Source organism: Alligator mississippiensis, chromosome 6 (assembly GCF_030867095.1).
Source record: "Alligator mississippiensis isolate rAllMis1 chromosome 6, rAllMis1, whole genome shotgun sequence".
Classification (NCBI taxonomy): Eukaryota; Metazoa; Chordata; order Crocodylia; family Alligatoridae; genus Alligator; species Alligator mississippiensis.
This window is the reverse complement of record NC_081829.1, coordinates 58,630,392-58,652,421: the sequence shown is the minus strand read 5'-3', so window position 1 is coordinate 58,652,421 and position 22,030 is coordinate 58,630,392. Positions and strand designations below refer to the sequence as shown.

Here is a 22,030-nt window from a genome sequence, read left to right as displayed (position 1 = left end):
TTGCTCAGGGAGCTAAATAAACTGTGGTGGTATAAGGCACTTTTATATCAGCTTATCTTTGTTTCCCCAAGGGCTCTTATGAGCAAAACTATGCTGGCAAAAAAAAAAGACACCCACCCCTAGCCAACACAGTGACTCAGTAAACTTTAAGGTTGGACAAGGTTGTAGTCTCTCTCTCTCTCTCTTTTTGTTTTTTCTTTTTTTTTTTCTTACGAGGTCAGAAGTGGTGATCACAGTAAAGCAAGAAAATTTTGTCCTTCAGTATGATCTGTTTCCTACTATAGCTGGTCAAAAGATTTCTCTTAATCTCAGTAAGAGCAGAATGGAGTCCTTGCTATTTCAGACACAGACTTGTCACTTACACAGCTCCCCTTGTCATTGTGCTCCTCTCTATGCACAGTTGTTGCTTGGAAATGAGATTTTGTTTTCTCTCCTTATTTATCCTTTTAGTGTATGCCAGGTTACTGAAGAAGGTAGTTAGCTGTGTTAGTCTAAAGTTGGGCAGAAGAAAGGGCAAAGTTGCACCTTATAGACTTTGAAATTCAGAGAAAAGTAAGCTTTTGTAAGTTGTGAAAGCTTATGCATATCTGAATTGGTTAGGCTGTGAGGTGCAACTCTGCCTTGCCTTCTGCTTGAACCAGATGGTAACCTTGTGATAGATACCACACAATGCACAGCATAAAAATCTCTCAAATGCAGACAGAATAGCACCGTGGAATGGTTGATCAGAAAGCTGAGCAAGTTTTAAACGCCAGATTGCCATGTGGCCTTCAAGGTGTGAGGCAAACGCAGCTTCATTTGTGGGATAACACTATGGTGTACATATGACATTTGTGACTTGTGTGCATAAAACCTGCAGCAAATTTCAAGTGCTCTTAAAATGCTTCCAGCTGCACTACTGAAGAGCAGCAGGGACTTTTGGGGTACAGGATGGTTTTCAACTGATAAAACACAGTTGGCTCTGCTAGTTGGGAGCAGTAATATAACTACAGGTGGCTGAGAGGGGCACCCACCCCAGGTGCCAAAATAGGCCCTGGAGGCAGCAGCAGTGGTGGTGGGTGCTGCTGCTGCCTTAAGAGCAACAGCTAGGGTAAGAGATAGCAGCAGCTCAACTGGGGACTGACGGTCCCTGGCATGAATAAGACTGCTTTGCCTACAGGGTTTGCCAAGGGCACCAACTCTACTTGTTAGGCCTCTGGTTGAGGGGGGGATGAAAGCGAGATGACAAGGGTTAAGGAAGGGAGAGAATAAACAGGACCAGCAGGAAAAGGATGCATTTTGCTGCTTGAATAACTGAATTCCCTTTGATCCTTCCAAGGTGGACAGTGCCATCACCTTCTGCTCTGAAATGCATGACATGAGAGAAGCCATCTATGAATATAAGAAGAAATTGGAAGGGATTGGAGAAGATTACCAAATTCAGGTACCAGAGGAGAGGCAAGCTACCTCTTGAAGATAATAACTAGCTAACCACCATTATAGAAGAAAATAGTACTCTGAGAATACACAATTCTTTGGCATGAATGCAAGCAATCTAAGGCAGGGGAATATGTTTGTCTTATTTTAAGTGAATTTTGTCTAGCTGAAAGTTGCTAGACTGGCAGATTTGCTCCTGCTTCATTCAGAAACAAAAAGGTTCTGAATCTTCTGGTCTTTTGCTGAAGGCTGTGGGCACTTTCTTCAGATCAGAGACCTCTCTAGGTGACACCTTTATTGCCCCTCTGTGGATGGTGACAAAAATGTGTCTATTAATAGAGTGAGTCAGTTTCCAAGCCCTTTTTGGTGAGCAATTTCTCTGTGAACAATGCCAGTAAGGATGCAGAAGACAGTGTTACTTGTGGTTTATGTTGATGTTTTTTATGAGGTATGGATCTGTCTATTAGCGACTGAATTGAGATGACTGAACATTACATTAAATGTTATGTCCATTTTTCTTGTGACTAATTATTGCATTGCTGGCTCCTTAGCTATGTTTTCTCCAGTGGAGAGACTGTTTGTGTTTAATGAGAAAAGAGAAGAGAGAATTTATAAATTATGCCATTGGCAGATCTTAAAAACACTTTATGATTATAGAAAACTAATTCTAACTAAAGTACAGTGTATCTCTAAAACAGCCTGCAAACCTCGAAGGGACTGCTTGGAGGTACAAGATGCTAGCATTTACCAGTTACATGAATAGAGTGCCAAGTATATATAAAGCCACATGGAGTGGAGTGTTATAAATTCAGTGTTATAAGTTCAGTGAGACTAGTTCAAAGTATGCTCAAGTATTTGACAATTGAAAGATCGTTGTAATTGATGCCAAAAGTCATGTTTGTGATTAGGTAGGAACAGAATCATCAGAGGGATGAAGAGATGATTATTACAGCAGCTGGTTCAAGGTGAAGCTCCCTCACTGCCACTGGAAGGAAAGACAAGCTGATGTGAATTTCTACTTGGAAAAATACTTGTGTAAAATGGCATTTTTTTTTACACAGTCCCTCTCCCCCCAGGGTTTATTCAGGCTCTATGCTGTGACCAAAATATAATTTTCCTTGTATTTTTGCTTCTTGTAGTTCTGTGCAGTCAACACGACGAGGTGATTTGGATTCTGTTCCTCCTTGTGCCTCATTGTATACTAATTTACAGTTGCAAGAGCAGTCAAGTGTCACAGAAGGCACAGTTCAGCTTGGAGGGCTTACATAGCAGGTGTCAGTGAATGGAAAGGAAAGAAATCCAGGTTAGGGGAGATGGGCTGCGTAAAATCAATGCTGTTTTTCACAGTTTTTTTCCAAGTGGCAATTCACTTCAGCTTGTACTTCTTTACAGTGACACTGAGGGGAAATCCTGTTTTCATTATTTTTGAAAGTTACTGATTTTAAATATGGATGCTTGTAATGTCTTTCTGACTAGGCCACTTTCAGAGGTGAGCCAGGCCTGCTACTGGAACTTGGAAGACCTAGGTTCAATTTCTGATTCTTTCACTGTTCTGCTGAGTGATCTTGGACAAGTTGCTTCCCGTCTTGTGCTTCAGTTTTCCCATCTATAAAATTGAAATGATGGTGCTAATTTATTTGCAGAGGGCTGTGTAATCTGCAAAGGCTAAATGCTATATGAGAGCCAGGTATTGTTAATCTAGTAATTCAAGCAGAACATTCATAGCACTATCAGGATAAAAGCTTTGTTCTTCAGTTTGGGGGTCACTGGGGCAATGGTTATCAATAATTAAAAAGCAGCTCTCGCGTTGGGATTTCTACGGTCTTTACTGTTAAGGTCTTTACCATTTTTCTTTAAGATAGAATAATATTAAATACATTTCTCTAGAAATATAGTGAATATAGATAATGTTTGTGCCAACTTTTCTCACATTTGATCTATGAGAGTTTGTAGATCATCCCTGTCCAGTACTAGACCTCTCTTGAGCAGAGGGTGGCACCTACACCCAATGACATGGAGCTCTTTGTGATAAGAACAGTTTCAACTACTGTACTTGTTTTTAGTTGTCTCCTCAGAGTCTTGAGCTTACACCCCCATGCCGTGAGCCTGTTAATTCCCTTGTAATAAATGACAGTGCAAATGAAGAATTGGAAGAGGAAGGATGGAAATGTTTTAATTTTCCTTTTGAAGTCCCCTCTACTGAAGGATATAAACAGGATAGACTGGATTTCTTTAGGTGTAAATGAGGGACTCTATAAACATGGGCATTCTGTGGTATTAGATTGTGTTAAAAGCCAGAAGGCCATCAATAGGACAAGTTTGAGCCAGGTGCTTGCTCTGAAAGCAGAAGGAATGTTGTTTTCTTCCAAGAGAGCACTTTGAGAAGAAAAATTCCCTTTCTTGCTTTTGATGTGTTGATACAGCTGTCTGAGAGAGGGTGCTTTGTTACATTGCACAGATGTGATCTTATCCCTGTCATAATGTGGGTAGGGTCTGAGGGAAGAGGCTTTTGGTTGCAATGCAGTGGCATGCTTTTGGCTTCATTTTCAGATAGCACTCCTGATCTTGCTTATGCTTTCAGGAAATAATTTATGATTTCCTTGCTGGCAGATTATTGTTGGCAGATGTGTGATTTCAGGAAGGCTCTTATGGGAGCATGTGCTTGGAAGTTGTAAGGAGTGTGTGGAGCTCCTTTTTTATTAGCTATTCCGAACAAAATGAATAAATAACATCCAGACTATTGAGCACCAAGGTGATGCTCTACCCTTCATACCAGCTGCTGCAACTGTATACCCCACAAGAGATTAGAGTTACCTTTTTCTTCTTTCCTCCTGATTCTTGAGTGATATCAAAATGATAATAGTACTTCCTTAATTTATTGTACAATATTTTTGGATGATTTAAATGTTTTACAAGATCAGGCATAAACCATTCCTAACTTTCTGTGGTAGCAAATATAAAGCAAGAACATGCTGCAACTGGATGGCATGAGCTTCTGGGGAAGGGGGTCTCTTTCCTGCGCTGTGCTGCAACAAGGTAGCAGGGAGAAGTGGTGAAGGTGACCAGGCTCCCGTGCCTGCTCACCTCGGACCTGAGCTGGGTCATTCTGGCCCCACTGCTGGAAAACATTGCCAACTCGTGATTTACACTACTTCCCATTCCCAGTGAACTCTACAGAGCTCATTAGCCTGGATGCAGCCCTGTATGAATACAGTTATACCGCTGGTAGTTTGGAAGGCTGAGTACTACAGGAATGTTTTGGGACCAGTTGCCTGAATTTGAGGCAAAAGTTTCATGGTAGGGATTTTTTGGGGACCCTGCCTCAAAATTCAGGGCTGTCCTGGATAATACAGGGCAATTTATTATTTCAGGCTGATAATCCTATTCTTTACGCCCTGTCCAATTCAATGTGAAAAGGTTCAATACAAAATTAATTAAAAAAGTCATCTTAATCTTTCTTTTGCTGTATCTTTCCTGGGGGAGTGACAAAAAATAGGGAATGACGTTACTTGCTGAAGGAGAATGCTGTGTGTCAATTGTTCTAATTCCCCTCACACTGGTATAGACCCACTACTGCCCCACTGACTTCAGTAGATTTACTCATAAATTTCACCAGTGTTAGAGGAAAACCAGGCCCTATATAAGACACGTCATCATTTAAGACTTCTTTATTCAGGAAACTACCGAAGATAGGGTGGATATGATGACCTATCACAGTGCCTTCCAGTCCTATCTCCCAAGGAAGGATTAACTATATCAGAACAATTTCTGGCAAAGTTTGTCTAACATATTCTAAAAAAAAAAATCTTTAATGACAAAGATTCCATAACCCTTTTAAGGTAATCTATTCCCATGCATCCCAGTGCAAAGTTTTCTTTTTTTCACAGCAGTATTGCAGTGTTGACGAGCGTTCAGCTCATTGTGCACTATAACTCTCAGATCTTTTTCTAGAGAACTGCTGCCTAGCCAGTTGTTCCTCATTTTGTATTTGTATAGTTGATTATTTGTAGCTGAATGCAAAGCACTGCACTTACTGAATCATGTTCTATTTTCATGCTGTGCTCTACCATCTCCTTTTGGGTAAAGCTTTTATATAAGGTTGTTCTTGTCTTAAGAGAATGTGCTTGAGTACCTTTAGCTGCTGTTGCCCCCTATTTATGGGACTCCCTTTTGCTATAATAGACTGCATTTTCACCATCCCTACGATGGAGCATGTGCTAAGACCATGGGACAAGACCACTTCTTAAGTCGCCAAACCAAATGATCATTCAAATGGAATTCTATTTTATTCAGTTGTATTTGTGTTATAATTGCTCCTGCTCTCTTCCACTCATTTTACACTTGATTGAAAGGCCAACTAAACAGTTGGTGCTGTGTAGCAGGGATGTGGTCCTTGGGATTGTTGTGATGCCTGGGTGAGAGCTGATTTTCTGCGATCTGTGTATCGGGTGTTTTAATTTTTGTTTTGTGATGCCTCAATTACCACACGCTATTTAATTGAGACAAAACAAGGCAATTTAGCTCCTTTGCATTGTCCACTTAAAGCAACATGTATTGGAAAAGGTCACGTATGGCCAAATAGTGCAACTGTCTAATGTATATAGGATCATTCTAGATCTTAACCTGTTGTAAATGGATATCATTCCATTGAAATCAAGGGAGCTGTGTTGGTTTACAACATACAAACATCTGTCTCATGATTTCCAACTTCTTTCACTGACCTTTCAAGCCACCCTGCTTCTGCTGGCTGAGGATTTGCACATCCTAGATTCACTTGACTCTTTTTTAACTTTGATTATGGCTTTTTTCAAACCTTTTTTTCTATCCATTTTAAATAATTAATGTGCAGTTAGAATGGAGTGGAAATGTCAGTGTCGTTCCTCCATGGGCAGTTTTAAAATGTGCACTATCCAGCCAAAGAAAATGTATTTGCCATTTATCAAAGAGGAGAGCACCATTAAAATGATTAAACAGAAAAGAATGTGAGATGGCACTTGTCTAATTCTTCTCAGGAATTCATGCAGATCCAAGATGTTTTCCCCCCACATACACCTTTTTTTTTTTTTTTTTGGTGGCATTTGGAATATTCCTCTGTACACTGAGGTGTTCCATATACCTAAATTATGTTCAGCAGCACATGAGCAATACCTTGTACTAGTGGGCATGTTCTGGCTATGCATATCTTATGTTCTTGGCTCAGCAAGAGTAATGTGTCACCAAAAGTGTAAGTGAAAGAGAAGCTAGAATAACTTTTCAGGTTTATACTCAAAGGCAGAGGGTTCAGATTCTTTCTCTGAGGGTTGCTTGCGTTTTCATGCATTTTATATATCATTTTGTATATCATTTTTACATGAAGGCCTTCACCCTTGTAGAAGTTATACTAGGGCTGACCAGAGAGCTCCTTTGAAGACTATCAGTATTGCTTCTTTGTGACCTAGTGGAGTCAATGTCCTGTGAGAGTGTATCCCTGTAACATTACTCTTCACTCATATTGGCTGGGGACCAAAACATGGGCAATTGGAGTTGATGTCTCAGCTGAAGATTGATTTGCTCACCCATGGCACTCCCGAAGTAACTTTTTATACTAGAGAGATGTAGTTAGCCATTTTATTCTGAAGACAAGTAGAAGGTAGGTTAGATTTGTACCTTATAGACCAACCAAGGTAGAGATGTATGTAGATATGTATATACCTCTATTTTGGTTAGTCTGTAAGGTACAAAGCTACCCTGCTTTCTTTGTATAGTAGACATAGGGCCTCCAATTAGGGTGAAGTATTCAGAAATTGGCATGTAAGCTGTTTTTGTGAAATGTGGGCTCCGCAAAGCTTGTCGCTGTGGGAATGGATATGTTTAATGTATATAAATCACAGTTACAGGAACATGAATGTATGCATAAAAGCATAGCTGAGATGTCATTATGTGAATCTATCAGGTGCTTTCTTTTTTCTCCTCTTTTTAAAGAGAAAGTGTGTCCTGCTAACAGATATAAAACTGGAAAACTGAACCCTGGAATCTGATGTGGCGCCATTCCCTATTTCTGGGGCTGGTGTTAGCTGAAAGAGTCCTCTTCATCTTTTGTTTTTTTTTATTTGAGCAAGAGGATGGGGTGTGTTGTCCGTCCCTCCTTCCCCCCCCCCCCCCCCCCGAAGGGGTGCAGTTTGTATTTTACTCAAGACTTATGCTGATTCTGTATTGCAGCGATTTGCTGTGATGGGAGATGGCTGGTGTATATCATTACTGGCACTGGAAAATAAACTTTTGGGGATTGCTGTAAATTAAACAAGAGAAGTGTTTATTTGAAGTTCAAGTAAAGCTATAGCAGTTTTAAACAATGGAGAGTTTCCAGGAAAATTTGCTTATTGGACATGAACTGCATATGGCGAGAAGGGGAAACAAAAAAAAAATAAGAAAGCAAGGATGGAATATGTTTGGTAGATTTAGGGCCAGATTTTTAGCTAGTGAAAAACAATGTAGCTGCATTGAAGTCAGCAGGCTTTTGCTATGTTCTTAAAGGCTCTACTGGATTGGGATCTCGCAGAGTGAATATTCCTAGATAGTCATTTTGCTGTTGCCTTTTTGAGGTATCAGGGAATTCTCTGCTCCCTGAAGTATGTGTTCCTTCACAAAACTGAGGCAGTAGAGCAGAGCCTGAAATCATCTACGTATGGAAAATAAATGCAGCAGAAGCAGCAGCAGGTCAAGGTTTCATACCTGACCCTGCCAAGATGTTTCCACACCTGTCCTAGAGGAATTGCCCTTTGGGCTGAGGGAAGGTAGCTGTTTGTCTCTGTTCACTCTGTACTTCTTCACAGGCTGTTAGCATAGGTGTCAGCTAGTGTTAAATGAAGAGGTGGCTCTTGTATTCTGGACACCTGTTACAAAAAGAATGAACTAAAAAGCCATAAAATGGTCACTGCTTTGTCTTCATGAGCCTTGTCTGGTTTAAACTTTCATTGACATGGGTAGAAGGACTCTCTCTGCTTTCTAACCAATATTATAAAAAATCCAGTTTCAGTCTCTTTAAATTAAGTCATCTTAGAACAGAGGTGGGTATTAAGCCTGACTTTTTTAAAGCCTCTTTTTAGGGCATGTTAGGGATTTGTCAGAGGTAAAAATAAAGGTAAAGAAAACTGGGAAAAATAAAACAAAATGCCTGGAACCTCCCTCCCTCCCCCAACCCCTGATGGTGATATTAACATCAGTAGAAACCTGGAATATTTCCACAATTACAGACTTTGTTTTGAGTTTCCAGAGTAAGCATGTTTCTTAGTCTCTTGATAAATGATAGAGAGCCGGATTTGTCTTGCAGGTAACAAGTAAATATTCATGAGTCAATTACATAATGTCAGAGGTTTCCAAGTGATCCTTGCCAAATACTCCTTTCCTCCCCCGGCATTACAGGGAAGTGTCTTAGAAATAAACAGTTACAAGTTAGAACATTTTCCATAACATCCTGAAACTGGATTTTCAGTCTAATCAATTAGGGTTTAAATACTTGTAGCATCCAGGTAATCTGTGGTTATTAATGGAAAGAAAAATGATCTTCTTATCTTACCTGGATGACAAATAGTGTAGAGGGACACTTTTTTTTTTATACTTGAAATCTGCATTGGCCTTAAACTTTGCTGTATATTAATAAGTTTCGTTTAAATGCATGGTTCTTACTGGACAGGCTAGTTATGTCACAAGTGTCACCTGTTTTTTATTTTATTTTAGGGGAATAGCACAAAAGAATATTTTCTTCAAAGGACTTTGCAGTGCCTTGAACGCTATTTCTACTTGATTGCCTTCAACTACTACCTTCATGAGCAGGTGAAAATCCTCCCCATCCCTCTCCGAAGCCTGTGTCTTACTCCTCCTCCCTTTATGGTTGGAGTTACAGGTCTAGTGAAATAGAGTAAAATCAAAGTAAAGTAGTAGTGGAGGCCCTTTCATTTCCCTAGCCATGTGCTGTATATATAGTGCAGGTGACTCAATGGATTACTGTATTAACCTTTCCCCTATGAAGTCTAAACTCAAACATTGGTTAATTGTTTTATGTAATTGCTTCAAAATTCTTTCATTTAAAAAATGTATTCTGTTTGTTCAAATGACAAAAACATCCTTCAGTTTAGCAGTGCTTAGTCTGAAGTCTTGGATGAAATAGGAAGTAGTGTATCAGGTCAAGCTGTGTGTAGCTCTGTAATGGGAGCTCTAAATACTGATAAGTTTTTGGCAGTGAGCTTTCAGCCCTTTTATGAACTGCTTGTAAGAACTGCTCTTTGAGGTTGCTTTCTGTGTAAGATATACATGCCATACAGGATAATGCTCGCCTGTTCCTGAATCCAGCATGTCTCTTTCTCTGTGAATGGCAGTACCCCATGGCCTTCGCCCTTGACTTCAGCAGATGGATGTGTAGACACCCAGAATTGTATAGGCTGCAGGTGAACATGAACCTGTCAGAGCTCACTGTGACAGGGGAGCTGATAACAAAGGGGATACGAGTACTGGTGAGTGACTGCTTTAAATCTTCTTCCACGTCCCACCTTGGCAGGTTAGAGGCAGCATATTAGACATGAGGTCTGCCTGTCATGTGCCAGGGCCACCTCAGCCAAATGCTGCTCAGAAACAAATGTGTACACTGTCTCGTATGCTAAAAATCCCCTTGGGTAGGGCCTCCTGAAAGCTGTCAGTCCAGCAGCCCTCAGTTTTGGAGTGTTTGAAAGAGTCCAGTTCTGTGGCTTCAGTCTCATCCCTCTCTTTCTCAGACTTCTGTATGCTGCAGTGCCAGGGGCGACATTTCAAGGAGTGGAGGGAGTGTCTTATGATGGAGGCAGTTTTACCAGTGTGTGCTCCCTGCTTTGAGGGAGTGACCAGCTGGGAGAGATTCTCTGGGAAGCCTTGCAATGGCAAAGGTGCCAGCAGAAATGGGCAGGCAGGGATGTCACTGATTGTCTCCAGTTTATGGTGGTTTGTTCTGCTGCAGGTGGTAGATGAGCGCTTTTCCCCAGATGTGCTCAGTACTGTGAAGGAGATGAACGTAGCCAACTTCAGGAGGGTTCCTAAAATGCCTGTGTATGGGACAGCACAGCCCAACTCCAAGGTAAGTAGAGCTCTTGGCAAATGGGAAGGTGACCAGGGAACAGGATTAAAACCTTCTAGTTTTTATACTCTTTGTAGTGCTGTTTGAATCATGTGCCTTGCATTTCATTTAGTTCCCATTTCCCCTAGGCCATTGGGAAAGTCCTGAGCTACTTAACTGATGCAAAGAGGAAGTACTCCCACATCTTGTGGATAAACCTCCGTGAAGAAGTAGTGCTGGAAGGGAATGAACAAACCTATACCCTCAGGGAACCTGGGAATCTTGAACAACAGATTACAGTCCCTGTAAGAATGCCTGAACAACTAGAGGTGAGACCATAGCACCTTCTTATCCTCTCCCTTTTTTTGGCTTGTGGCTGAAGTGTGGGATACATCTTGGTGTTTTTCAAATGTATTGGTATTATTCAAATGTAGAAGACAGGACAAATAAGCAAACAAATTTCTGCTCCAGTGTGTGCTAATTAGTATGCATCAGAGCAGACTTGATTAATTGAGTCTGCTGGAGTGTGCTAATTAATGCATTCCAGAAGCTTCCGTGTTACATCTATTCAGGATACCTGTGCTTCAAAATAGTGGTGGGGGTGCTCTCCCAAGTTGTCACTCCTTCAAAATAGGCAGCACATGTTGGTAAAACTGCCTCCATCATGAGACACTCCCTCCACTCCTTGAAATGTCTCAGAGCTGCTCTAATTAAAGCATCCCCCCTCCAGCCTGGAGCATATGTATACATGCCTATAGCTCCTTAATCCTGTTACTGTTCAGTGCATTAAAATGATAATGCTAGATGGTATGGTTATTTTTCCTTTTCAAAGAATCTCTGTACCTTTGTGTGGGGGACTAACTTTTTCATTGCTAACAAAGGAGAGAAGAAACATCAACACCAAATACTTGCCTTAACATATAAAAAGCAGACAATGAAAATCTACGCTCTTGGAGAGTCAATTAATTTTAGTTGATGCACCCACTTAAAACATGTCCTGTTCAGATGTCCCTCAGCACATTAACCTAACCAGCTGGCCACCTGCCTGGCTGTTTGATACCACCCAGCACAGAATGGTGCATGCTTGATAGGAAGAGACTGGGTGCTGTCCCCCCCCCCCCCAAAAAAAAAAACCCAAAACAAAAAACCAAACAAACCCCAAACAAACAAAAAACAACCCACCCCCCATTATTATTATGCATTTATACAGCACTCTAAAATGTGTAATGTTCTGCAAAATGTAGAGCAAAACAGTTCCAGGAAGAAGAATGTGGCTTGAAAAGACTGGACAAGGTCCCATTTGGTGAGGGAGAACATATGTTCTTTTGAAAGCATGTAGTCAGGAAGACTGAGGGGAGAAGGCTTGTTACCAACAGTGGCAAGCTTGAGTGAAGAAAGTGCAAAGAGAGTAGATCATGTCAGATGCGTGGCAAGAAGCAAGCCAGGTCCATTGTGGTTAGTTTTTAATGGGATCTTGAAATGAATGGGGAGCCAACAGAGGCATCTTGAGTATGGTGCAAAACTAGCTGTGTTTATTTGTGTATAAGAGAAGGTGGCAGTAGTATTTCAGACATGCTGGACTCTGAAGAGTTGGGATTTTGGCTGGCTATAGAAGAGATTTGTTTTGGGCTATGATGCAGATGTGGGTCAGGATTTCGGCACAGGCTAAGCCAAGATATTGTCATGTACAGCCAATGGAAATGCAGGAGGAAAAGCACTGGCCCTAAGACTTTGAGCAGTGGAGGCAAATGGGAAATCAAAGTCAAAATGGGTTAGTTAGTTTCACGCATCACAAAATGTCACTGGTAGGCTCTGTTGAAGGGAAGTCTGGATGTGAAATATCAGCGATTGTTACAGATCAGGTGAATGGGGATTTGGGTAAACTATGTATGGAAAGCTTCTTAACTGTGGTCTTGCACTGTGCCAGACATTATCACATCTTTCTATGAGCATTACATTCACCTACACATTTATGGAGTGTAAGATGTCCTTAGAACAAGAAGGGAAAAAAAAACTTATAAAACGTGCAGTACTCAGGTAATGAGCAAGTTCTGATTTAGTGTCCATTTCTCTCTCTCTCTCTCTCTCTCTCTCTCTCATTCTCTCCTACAGAAACTAGAGTGCACCCTGAAGAATGACATGCTGAAGTCCCAGAAGTGGCTGGAGGTGTATCTGGAGCAGGAAAAACAGATGAAGACATTTAAGACTTGCCTGACCATACAGGAGATATTTAATCAACACAAAAGCACATGCCAGGGACTGATGTACAAACGGATCCCAATCCCAGACTTCTGTGCTCCCAAGGAGCAGGTAATGGAAGAACAGGAAACTACAGCCATTACCAGAATTTCAAAACTCTTTGAAGAAGGGCATGGTGAAAAACTCTCTAGGATGGGAACTTCGTGGAGCATCTTCCTGTTTTTCTCTAAAGAGTAGGGGATGGGATAGGTCAACCACTTGCTCCCTACAGCCCCTTGTATTCTGCCTCTTATTCCTTGTCCCCCTACTGATGCTCACCTCCTCTTCCAGTTTGATTTTCTTTTCTAGCTCTTCCCTTCAATTGATTCCCTCTCTTACTCTGTTTTCCATTTTCCTCAAATTTATCCCAACTCCCTCTTTCATTCCCTCCTCAGTTGCACTGCTGTCTTTTAGTTCCTCTGCTTTTTGGAAGGGATGGCACTCCTCCAATCTTTCCTTCACGTGAAGGCACAGTAGCTTCTGTATAGTGGAGCAGGAAGCTGCTATTACATTGGCTTGGAGGTGGCTGCTACATTTGCTCCTTCTTCTCTTTTCTATCCAGACATCAGGAGTAAGAACATGGAGGAGGTGATGAAGCAAGTCGCCAGATGTCCTTCTACTGGCTTGTCACAGTGGTGGTCTTTAGTCCTCAGAAGAGGGAAAGGGCAGCTGTAGTTTTGGTTTCTAGACTGTGTAGGGGACTGGTAAACCTGGGAAGATTCTGGCCAGAGTGAGAGAGACTGCAGGTCTGGATTGTGTCCTGTACTCCTGTTTCTGCACAGGTTTATGAAGAGGAAGCTTGGTTTGTGTTCTTTCCCAGGATTTATGTACACTGAGTCCCTGGAGAAAAGGGAAAATGAGAGAGTTAACCCATAAATTGATAGTTAGTTGTCCATCTTTGGCCCAGGCAGTGATCAGTGACACTTATCTGTGTAACTTGACTGCTGTAGCTTTCAGTTCTGGGTTTGTCACTATGAATAGTGGTGGGATCAGGGCTGCTTTTCAGTCATGCTGATTTGAAATGCGTTATTGCCATCTGCTGGCTCCACTCTGCAATGATAGATTGGTACATGTAGTGTGAGTCTCTGAGCATTTCTTCTTGAGTTCATAGAATCATTGAAAATGAGGGTTGGAAGGGACCTCAAGAGGTCATCTAGTCCAATCCCCTGCTCAAAGCAGGACCATCCCCAACTAGATCATCCCAGCCAAAGCTTTATCTAGCCAGGGCTTGAAAACCTCCAAGGATGGAGATTTTACCACCTTTCTAGGTAACCTGTTCCAGTATTTTACTACCCTTCCAGTGAGAAAATTCTTCCTAATATCTAACCTAAACTTCTCATGCTGCAACTTGAGACCATTGCTTCCTTGTTCTGTCATCTGCCACCACTGAGAACAGTATAGCTCCATCCTCTTTTTGAATCCCCTTCTGGTAATTAAAAGCTGCTATCAAATCTCTTCTCAGTCTTCTCTTATCTAGACTAACTAAACCCAGTTCCCTCAGTGTGTCCTTCTAAGTCATGTCCCCCAGTCCCCTCACCATTTTTGTTGCCCTCCACTGGTCTCTCTCCAATTTGTTCACATCCTTTCTGTAGTGGGTACCCAAAACTGAACACAGTACTCCAGATGTGGCCTCACCAGTGCAGAATAAAGGAAAAGAATCACTTCCCTTGACCTACTGGCAACACATATAACAGTGCATCCCAGTATACTGTTAGCCTTCTTGGCAACAAGGGCACACTGCTGACTCATATTCAGCTAATTGTCCGCTGTAATCCCCAGGTCCTTTTCTGCAGAGCTGCTGCCCAGCTTGTCAGCCCCCAGTCTGTACTGGGTCATGGGATTGTTCCATCCTAAGTGCACTTTGCAATTCTCCTTAAGAACCTCATGAGATTCCTTTTGGCCAAATCCTCCGATTTCTCTAGGTCACTCTGAATCTTAGCCCTACCCTCCAGCATATCTACTCTTCCTCCTGCAGTTTAGTGTCATCTGCAAACTTGCTGAGGATGCACTCTATGCCATTTTCCAGGTTGTTGATGAAGACACTGAACAAAATTGGCCCCAGGATCAACCTCTGGGGCACTCCACTTGATACTGGCTGCCAACTAGACATTGAGCCATTGCTCTCTGAGACTGATACTCCAGCCAGTTCTACCTTACAGTCCATTCATCCAGTTCATACTTTCTTAGCTTGCCTGTGAGAATGTTGTGTGTGACCATATCAAAAACCTTGCTAAAATCAAGGTACACCACATTCACCGGTCTCCCAGCATCCGCAGAGCCAGTCACCTCATCATAGAAGGCAATTAGGTTGGTCAGGCATGACTTGCCCCTGGTGAATCCATGCTGACTATTCCTAATTACTTTTTTCTGCTCCAAGTGGTTAAAAATGGATTCCTTGAGGATCTGCTTCATGATTTTTCCAGGGACTGAGGTGAGGCTGACTAGTCTGTAGTTCTCTGGATCCTTCTTTTTCCTTTTCTTAAATGTGGGCACTGTGTGCCCTTTTCCAATTGTCTGGGACCTCTCCTGATCACCATGAGCTTTCAAATATGATGGCCAGGTTCTGCAATTACATTAGCCAACTCCTTCAGCACCCTCATGGACTTGTACATGTCCAGCTTTTCTAAATAGTCCCTAACCTATTCTTTTGCCACTGTTGCCTGCTCACCTCCTCCCCAAACTGTGCTGCCCGGTGCAGTAGTCTGGGAGCTGACTTTGCCTGTGAAGACTGAGGCAAAAAAGGCATTGAGCACTTCAGTCTTTTCGGCATCCTTTGTCACTAGGCTGCCTCCCCCGTTCAGTAAGGGACCCACACTTTCCCTGATCCTCCTCTTGCTACTGACATACTTGTAGAAACCCATGTTGTTACCCTTTGAATCCCTTGTTTAGCTGAAACTACAATTGCGCTTTGGCCTTCCTGACTTCATCCTTGCATGCCTGATTCTTCCCTAGTTATTTGCCCAAGTTTCCACTTCTTATAAGCTTCCTTTTTGTGACTTAGTTTACTGAAGAGTTCTCTGCTAAGCCAAGCTGGTCTTCTACTGTACTTGCTAATCTTCCTGTGCATTGGGATGATTTGTTCTTGCAGTCTCAGTCAGGCTTCTTTAAAGTTCTGTGACTTCTATTAGAAACCTTATATTGATGCAAAAGAAATTAAGAGAACAGTAATTAAGAAACTTTTCTAGGATAATTCTTTAGCATTTCCATTAAAGTGAAAATGTTAATGCTGCTGTAGTTACAGTTATGTATTAACTTTTTTCAGAGTTGCAGAAACCACTTGGTCTGGGCTTGGTATAGTGGCACCCAGAATTCTGTCTGAAGGAGCAAGGCTCTGAGATCCATGCAGTAACATAATCTACATGCTATGATGTTAATCCCATTTTAAATATATTTAGGAAAGGAAGGACAGCTGTTTTCAACACATATGGGGGGGGAAAGTTAGCCAGCCAGATTAAAATGATCACAGTTGTACAAGTTAATGCAGATGGTTTACAATATATCACAATATTGGATTGAATGGCCGATCTTGTAGGGAGAAGTGTTGAGTCTTCCCAGTTCAGGGAGTTTGTATATATGAATTGAATGTTAAAGGACATAATTGTCATGTAAGTTTTTTTCCTGTAAGTCTCAGGAAGAATAGGTCATCATACACTTGGTAGTAACACAGTGGCATTCTTGCTGGCCTAAAGGGTTCATATTCTCCATGGGTAGCTAGGATCTTACCTCACAGCTGACCCTGTTAATGCAGTCTGGGCGTATATGCTGCCGCTCTGATAGAAGTTAGAGATTTTTTGGCGTTTTCTGTAAGGAATAGGCATTGACATGTTGCACTAGTCACATTCTCTCCCCAGTACCTAAAGCAGATTATGAACTACTGTTGAGTGCCTCAGAGGGTGTTGTAGATGTATTTTCTTGTTTTATATTATACTTTGTGCAGAAACTGCTCTTAATTACAACAGAGTCTGCGGTTATATCCGGTGGGAAAAGTTCGTATTTAACCTTTTATGTTTTCCTTCTGCAGGATTTTGATCAGCTGCTGGATGCAATGAAGAGTGCATTGGCTGAAGATTCCCACACGGCCTTTGTGTTCAACTGCCACAGTGGCAGAGGGAGAACCACCACAGCCATGGTTATTGCTGTCCTCACACTTTGGCACTTCAATGTAGGTACTTGCTCAGGGATGGGCCTTTCAGTGGATGGAAGGCTGGAAACAGAGGAGTGATTCTTTAATCTTTAACTCTAAATACCAGAGCCAAGCCCTTACTCTGAGCAGTGAAAGTGGGCTGTGCTGGAGCATTCACAGCAACGTTGGAGTAGAGCGAGGTGTCTTAATAAGGCTCTATTACACTGCTCCTGAGCTGGCCAGAGGTGTGTCTGCTTCTCTGAGCAGGACCATGCAGGAGAAGAAAGCAGTGACCGAGCATTTCCTACCTCATTACAACCAGATATGACCCTAGCAGGGTGCGGGGTACAGGGCAAATCAGCCTGTGTGGGGCCCAAATGTGAAGAAGCCGGCAGCAGCAGCGGTGGGGTGGTGGCGAGTGGCTCGATGTGAAGCCTCTGGCAGCAGTGTGGAGTCACCGGCATTAGGCGGGCCCTGCAAGAAAGACCGCGGCCGCTCGGCTCAGCCTGTGGTGCCTCCCAAAGTGCAGGGCCCGGGGCAGTTGCCCTGAAATGCACTCAGGGCATTTCAGGGCAACTGAACTGATCGATCCAGTCTGTTTCTCTGAGCTCTGCTGTACAAAGCCAGGTGTGGAGCATTGTCTAGTCACAAAGATGATGAGACTGCTGAGTAGCATTGTTGAAAAGCATCACAAAGCTCACAGTGGCAAGAGGGATTTTCAATGAGCTGTGTGGACTGATGCTTTCAGACTTTAGGGAATGGCTTTGGATGCTGGAGACAAAGGGACCTCCTTGTCCTTAACCCTTTAGTAGGGTTAGCCAGTAAATTAGCTGACGAACATGAGTTAGTGTGACAAGATTACTTTTTTTCAGTTTCTTACCACCTTCTATGCAAGGAATTGCAATTCTTGTACACTGGTGAAGGAGTCTCTTTTAACAGAACAGAAAACTAAGACGCAAAAGCCCAGTAACTTGTTTGACATGGCTCACCAAAACCAAGCCAAACCTGGGACAGACCAGGTTTGGAATTCTGGACAGCTTGTTGCCTATTCCTGTTTTTCCCCACTGACTCCTTGGGCAAGTCATTTAAGTACAGTACCATGCTTTGCTGGTTGTTGGTGGTGGAAGGGGAACATCAATGTAAGTGCTTTGGGAGCTATTGATTGGGGAGGTGCGGGGGGGAAGGGCGCGAAGGTATATAGTATAAACTATTATTTGAAAAGCCATTTCTTCTGACACAGTTCAGAGCTTAGACCTCTGTCTCAGCATTATTAACTGTTACATTGTAGGTAAGAAGAGGTTCTGGTTTAGTGTTTTAACAGCCCCAATCTCGTTTGGCTTCTTTTTGCTGTAGGGTATTCCTGAGGTGAGCGAGGATGAAATTGTTAGTGTGCCTGATGCAAAGTATACCAAAGGGGAATTTGAGGTGAGTCCTTCTGCTGTTATTATTACTGCCATTATTTTGAGGTGCTTTGCTCAAATCTCCAAGGGCTATTTGCATCCCATTCCTTAGGCACAGCCTCATTTTTTCAGCTGGTTTGTTCAGGGACTGAATCTGCCAGTAAGTGACAGGATCTGTGTTTAAGGCCATCAGAAACCAGCATCCTGAGACTTTTATAGCTAGTAATGACCATGTTAAAGTGTGGATTCTGGGATCTGGCTATTTAGGACTCGGACATTAAGATTTGATACGTTTTGTGTTTGGAAATTAGCATGATTTTTAAAGTAGCATAAAATGCCCAAGGAGAACCAGGAAAGAAAGAAATAACCTGTTAGTTTTAGCACTTGTTTTAAGGTGATCTGTGGAGGTGGCAAATGTTTGCTTCATTTGAAGACCAAGAATTAGCTCTCAGATGTGCAGCCTGGAGGAGACCAGTCATAAGAACACTCCCCTGTCCAAGAACTGCAGACAACATGCGGGTATCAAAGATGGCAGCAAGCTTACACACTCACCCCACAGCCCACATCCCAACAACATGCAGGAATTAACTGGCTGTGCTTTCAAGCTTTCTAGACTTTCCTCCATCCGCCAGTGACAGTATCTGATTATGCCCTGTTTTATTAACCCCTGCCTCCACTTTGTCACTATTCAGCATTGGACTGTTTTGACCAGTTTTGTTTTATGAAAGTCACAAGTATTATTTACTTAAAATACCTGTGCCATTTTTATTTCCAAAGGAGGTTTCTGAACACTGAACAACACAGTGTTGTGGTGGTTGTATTCGTGCATAATGCTGGCAGGTCCACGTCCGACCTGGAGACCTGCAGGAGTCTGGTATGCCTAAGGGCTAGTCTATACTGCCTCTGTGACATGCCTGGGAATCCTACCATGAATGCTTCACCCACTCATTCCCATTCTGCTTGTGCCAGATCCAGAAATGAGACAATGAAGTTGCATTTGAGCTTCCATGAGCACATGCCAGTGAACATACATGGGACAGAGAGCCTGAAAGCAGCCCTGGACACATGCTCAGAGATACTCTAAGGCAGGGGCGGGCAATTATTTCAGGTGGAGGGCCGCCTACTGAGTTTTGGCAAGCCATTGAGGATCATGTGACAGGCAGCCAGGGGCAAATAAATATTAATTTTCTAAACTTTTTAGGGGCCCTGTAGGATGGATAGAATAGCCTGGCGAGCTGCTTGTGGCCTGTGGGCCACATTTTGCCCACCCCTGCTCTAAAGTGGTTATGTTGCTTCATTTTTGGCAGTGGGGGCACATACTGTAGTGGTGAGTATGCAAGGTGTGTGCTTCATGGTGGTGCTTCTTAGTGTTGGATACAGACATGCAGACATGCCCTTAAGTACTATGAGCACAGCAAGTTCTGGTAAAACGAAGCTCTCTTGATAGTGAAGTAAAACAGAAATCTCTGAGGGTTTGAGAGTGATTAACAATCCTGACTATCATGACATCTTCCTAAGGGAAGCTATTTCTTGTAATCTACTGTGTACAGTAAGAGAGCTCCACTGTCATTCTGCATCCTGGGCTAAAAAGACTTCAAAGTAATACTGCATTTTTGTTAAGACTGGTGAGCTGCTCCTCCTGTCTTACCAACATATTAAGATAGCTGGTTTTGAGATGCAATTGGATAACAGACATTTGAGATTTTTAACTAAAAAAGAAACTCAAGCAGTTTGTCTTTAACTGCCTGACTGAGCCAAGAAGCCTGAAGTGACCAAATGGATTAAAGCAGCAGGATGGTTTGGTGGCTAGTTTAATCATCTGAGTCTAAAATACATGGGTTCTAGTCCCTACTCTGCCACAGAAAGTCTGTGGCTAGTGCTCTTAAGTGTCTCAGGATTAGAGACACCGTGGGTCAGAGGTATTGAGCACTTGCATTTCCACTCATTTCAGCAGTGGCTTGTGTGGGGTGAGTGTCCTCCATTTTTTCTGGGCATTGTCTTTAGTAGAATGAGGTAAAATATTCTTCAGGAATCTTTCTCTTAAGAATAAGTATTTTAGAATATAGCATGGCTGGGATTTTGTTGTAGCTGAGATGGTCCAGGAAATAAGTGAGAAGTAAGGTTTTGTTTTAAATAGTGATATCTTTTCTTGGACCAGCAATGTATTTAGGAAGGATGCTAAACGAGTCTTCAGGCATAAAGTGCTCTTTTCAAGGTCTGAGGAGGAAGCAAGTGCACTTAAAACAATGGTGTGTGTTAATGCCATATGTAAAAAAGCAGGCACTTAAGGCACAGTAAATTAGGAGTAGAAGAGAAAACTGTCAGAAGTAGCTTCAAAGCAAAAAAAAGTTTAATCAAATAGATAACCTAATTATGTAAAAGAACAAGACCAGAATGGAAAAAAATACCTGTGGTATACTGAGAAGTTAGAAGAGGCACCAGCTAGATTATAATGAATCACAAAACCATTGTCTATGTTTAGTCCACTGTTTCACATCCAGTAGTCATCTTATTTCCTGTCATCTCCTGCCACCCCAAAGCTATTGCCAGCTGACCAGTAAGCAACCCTTTTCTACTGCCTGCAGAGGAGCCTGACTGTAGATGATCTGAGTTTATGGTCTTTGCAGATGGTGACTGTCCTTTTGTATTACTGTTGTGCCCAGGGGCCTTTGCCATAGATAAAGACCTCACTTTTACTGAGGTTTGAGCAAACACAGGACAAAAAGACACCTGCTCACAGAGCTAATGGTACCAATATACAACAGAAGACAGTTCATGGATTTAGGTATACAGATGGGAACAAGGGTTAAATCTGAACTAATTTCTTCTTCAGAGGGATTTTCAAAATATGTAGATTTTTGGAATAAAGTGCCTTGCTGCTTCTGTCCCCCAGGTAGTGATGAAGGTGGTCCAGCTTTTGCCAGAGGGTCACAGAATAAAGAAGGAGGTAGATATGGCACTGGATACTGTGAGTGAGACCATGACACCTATGCATTATCACCTGAGAGAAATCATCGTGTGCACATACAGGCAGGTGAGTGTGGCTAGTGACTGCTTTTCCCAGATTAACTTTCTGTGCTCCTGACTCTCCCAGAAATAAACCATGCCAACTCTTTAATGACCTGGATGTCTTTCTTGTTTGACTTGTTAGATATTCATGTTTTGGTAGAACCCTGAAGCCATCAGCAGCAGTTGAGTACTACTGTGCTGGTGCTATAGGAACATACATGAAGGCATGGTTCCTTTGTACTCTAAAGCTCTGTTTCTTTTGCTTGTGTTGCTTCTCTTGCTGTTCTGTAATTTCTTGCAGAAAAATCTTCTTCCTGTCTCCTCCAGCAATAGCACATGAGCATTCCAACTGTTGGTTATCTGATGGGTCATAGCAGACACCAGAGTGGGTCACAGTGTTTTTATCGTTTTCATTTTTGCTGTGGCTGCGAGTCTCCAAACAGGCTAAGATGATGCTGTCATTTGAGGCCAAAACCTAGATCTAGCATCATTTTTCAAGGCTCAGTGTTCAGGAAGATGGTTTGGCCCTTATTCTTTAGCTAGTTTATTATTCACTTCAGTCACTTCCAGAAGTATAATGCCATAAGCTCATGCTAGGTATGACATTTCTATTACATGCTTAAGTCATATGCCCTGAGGCTGATAACTTTTGTTATAGCTCATCTTGCACGATGTGGATGATTGGCAGGTATTTGGTCATGGAGGGGAGGTTGTGAATGAAAGAAGTTTGAACTAAAACCCTAAAAAAAAAAAAAGCAAGTGGATGACTTTCGGAGGTAGTTG

The 22,030-nt window shown here is 42.3% G+C and overlaps 1 protein-coding gene across 7 annotated transcripts in view; it reads left to right on the top strand.

Annotated features, from left to right (window-relative positions):
• The window catches only part of PALD1 (phosphatase domain containing paladin 1), a 222,902-nt gene that overhangs the window by 84,783 nt on the left and 116,089 nt on the right, over positions 1-22,030 (top strand). For all 7 annotated transcript variants that reach the window (XM_019484326.2, XM_059729907.1, XM_059729906.1 and 4 more), the window contains 9 exons: positions 1,319-1,423; positions 9,133-9,228; positions 9,771-9,905; positions 10,382-10,498; positions 10,627-10,806; positions 12,590-12,787; positions 16,737-16,877; positions 18,192-18,263; positions 21,132-21,272. In XM_019484326.2, coding sequence (XP_019339871.2) covers positions 1,319-1,423; positions 9,133-9,228; positions 9,771-9,905; positions 10,382-10,498; positions 10,627-10,806; positions 12,590-12,787; positions 16,737-16,877; positions 18,192-18,263; positions 21,132-21,272 — 1,185 coding nt within the window. The remainder of the gene's footprint in view (positions 1-1,318; positions 1,424-9,132; positions 9,229-9,770; positions 9,906-10,381; positions 10,499-10,626; positions 10,807-12,589; positions 12,788-16,736; positions 16,878-18,191; positions 18,264-21,131; positions 21,273-22,030) is intronic.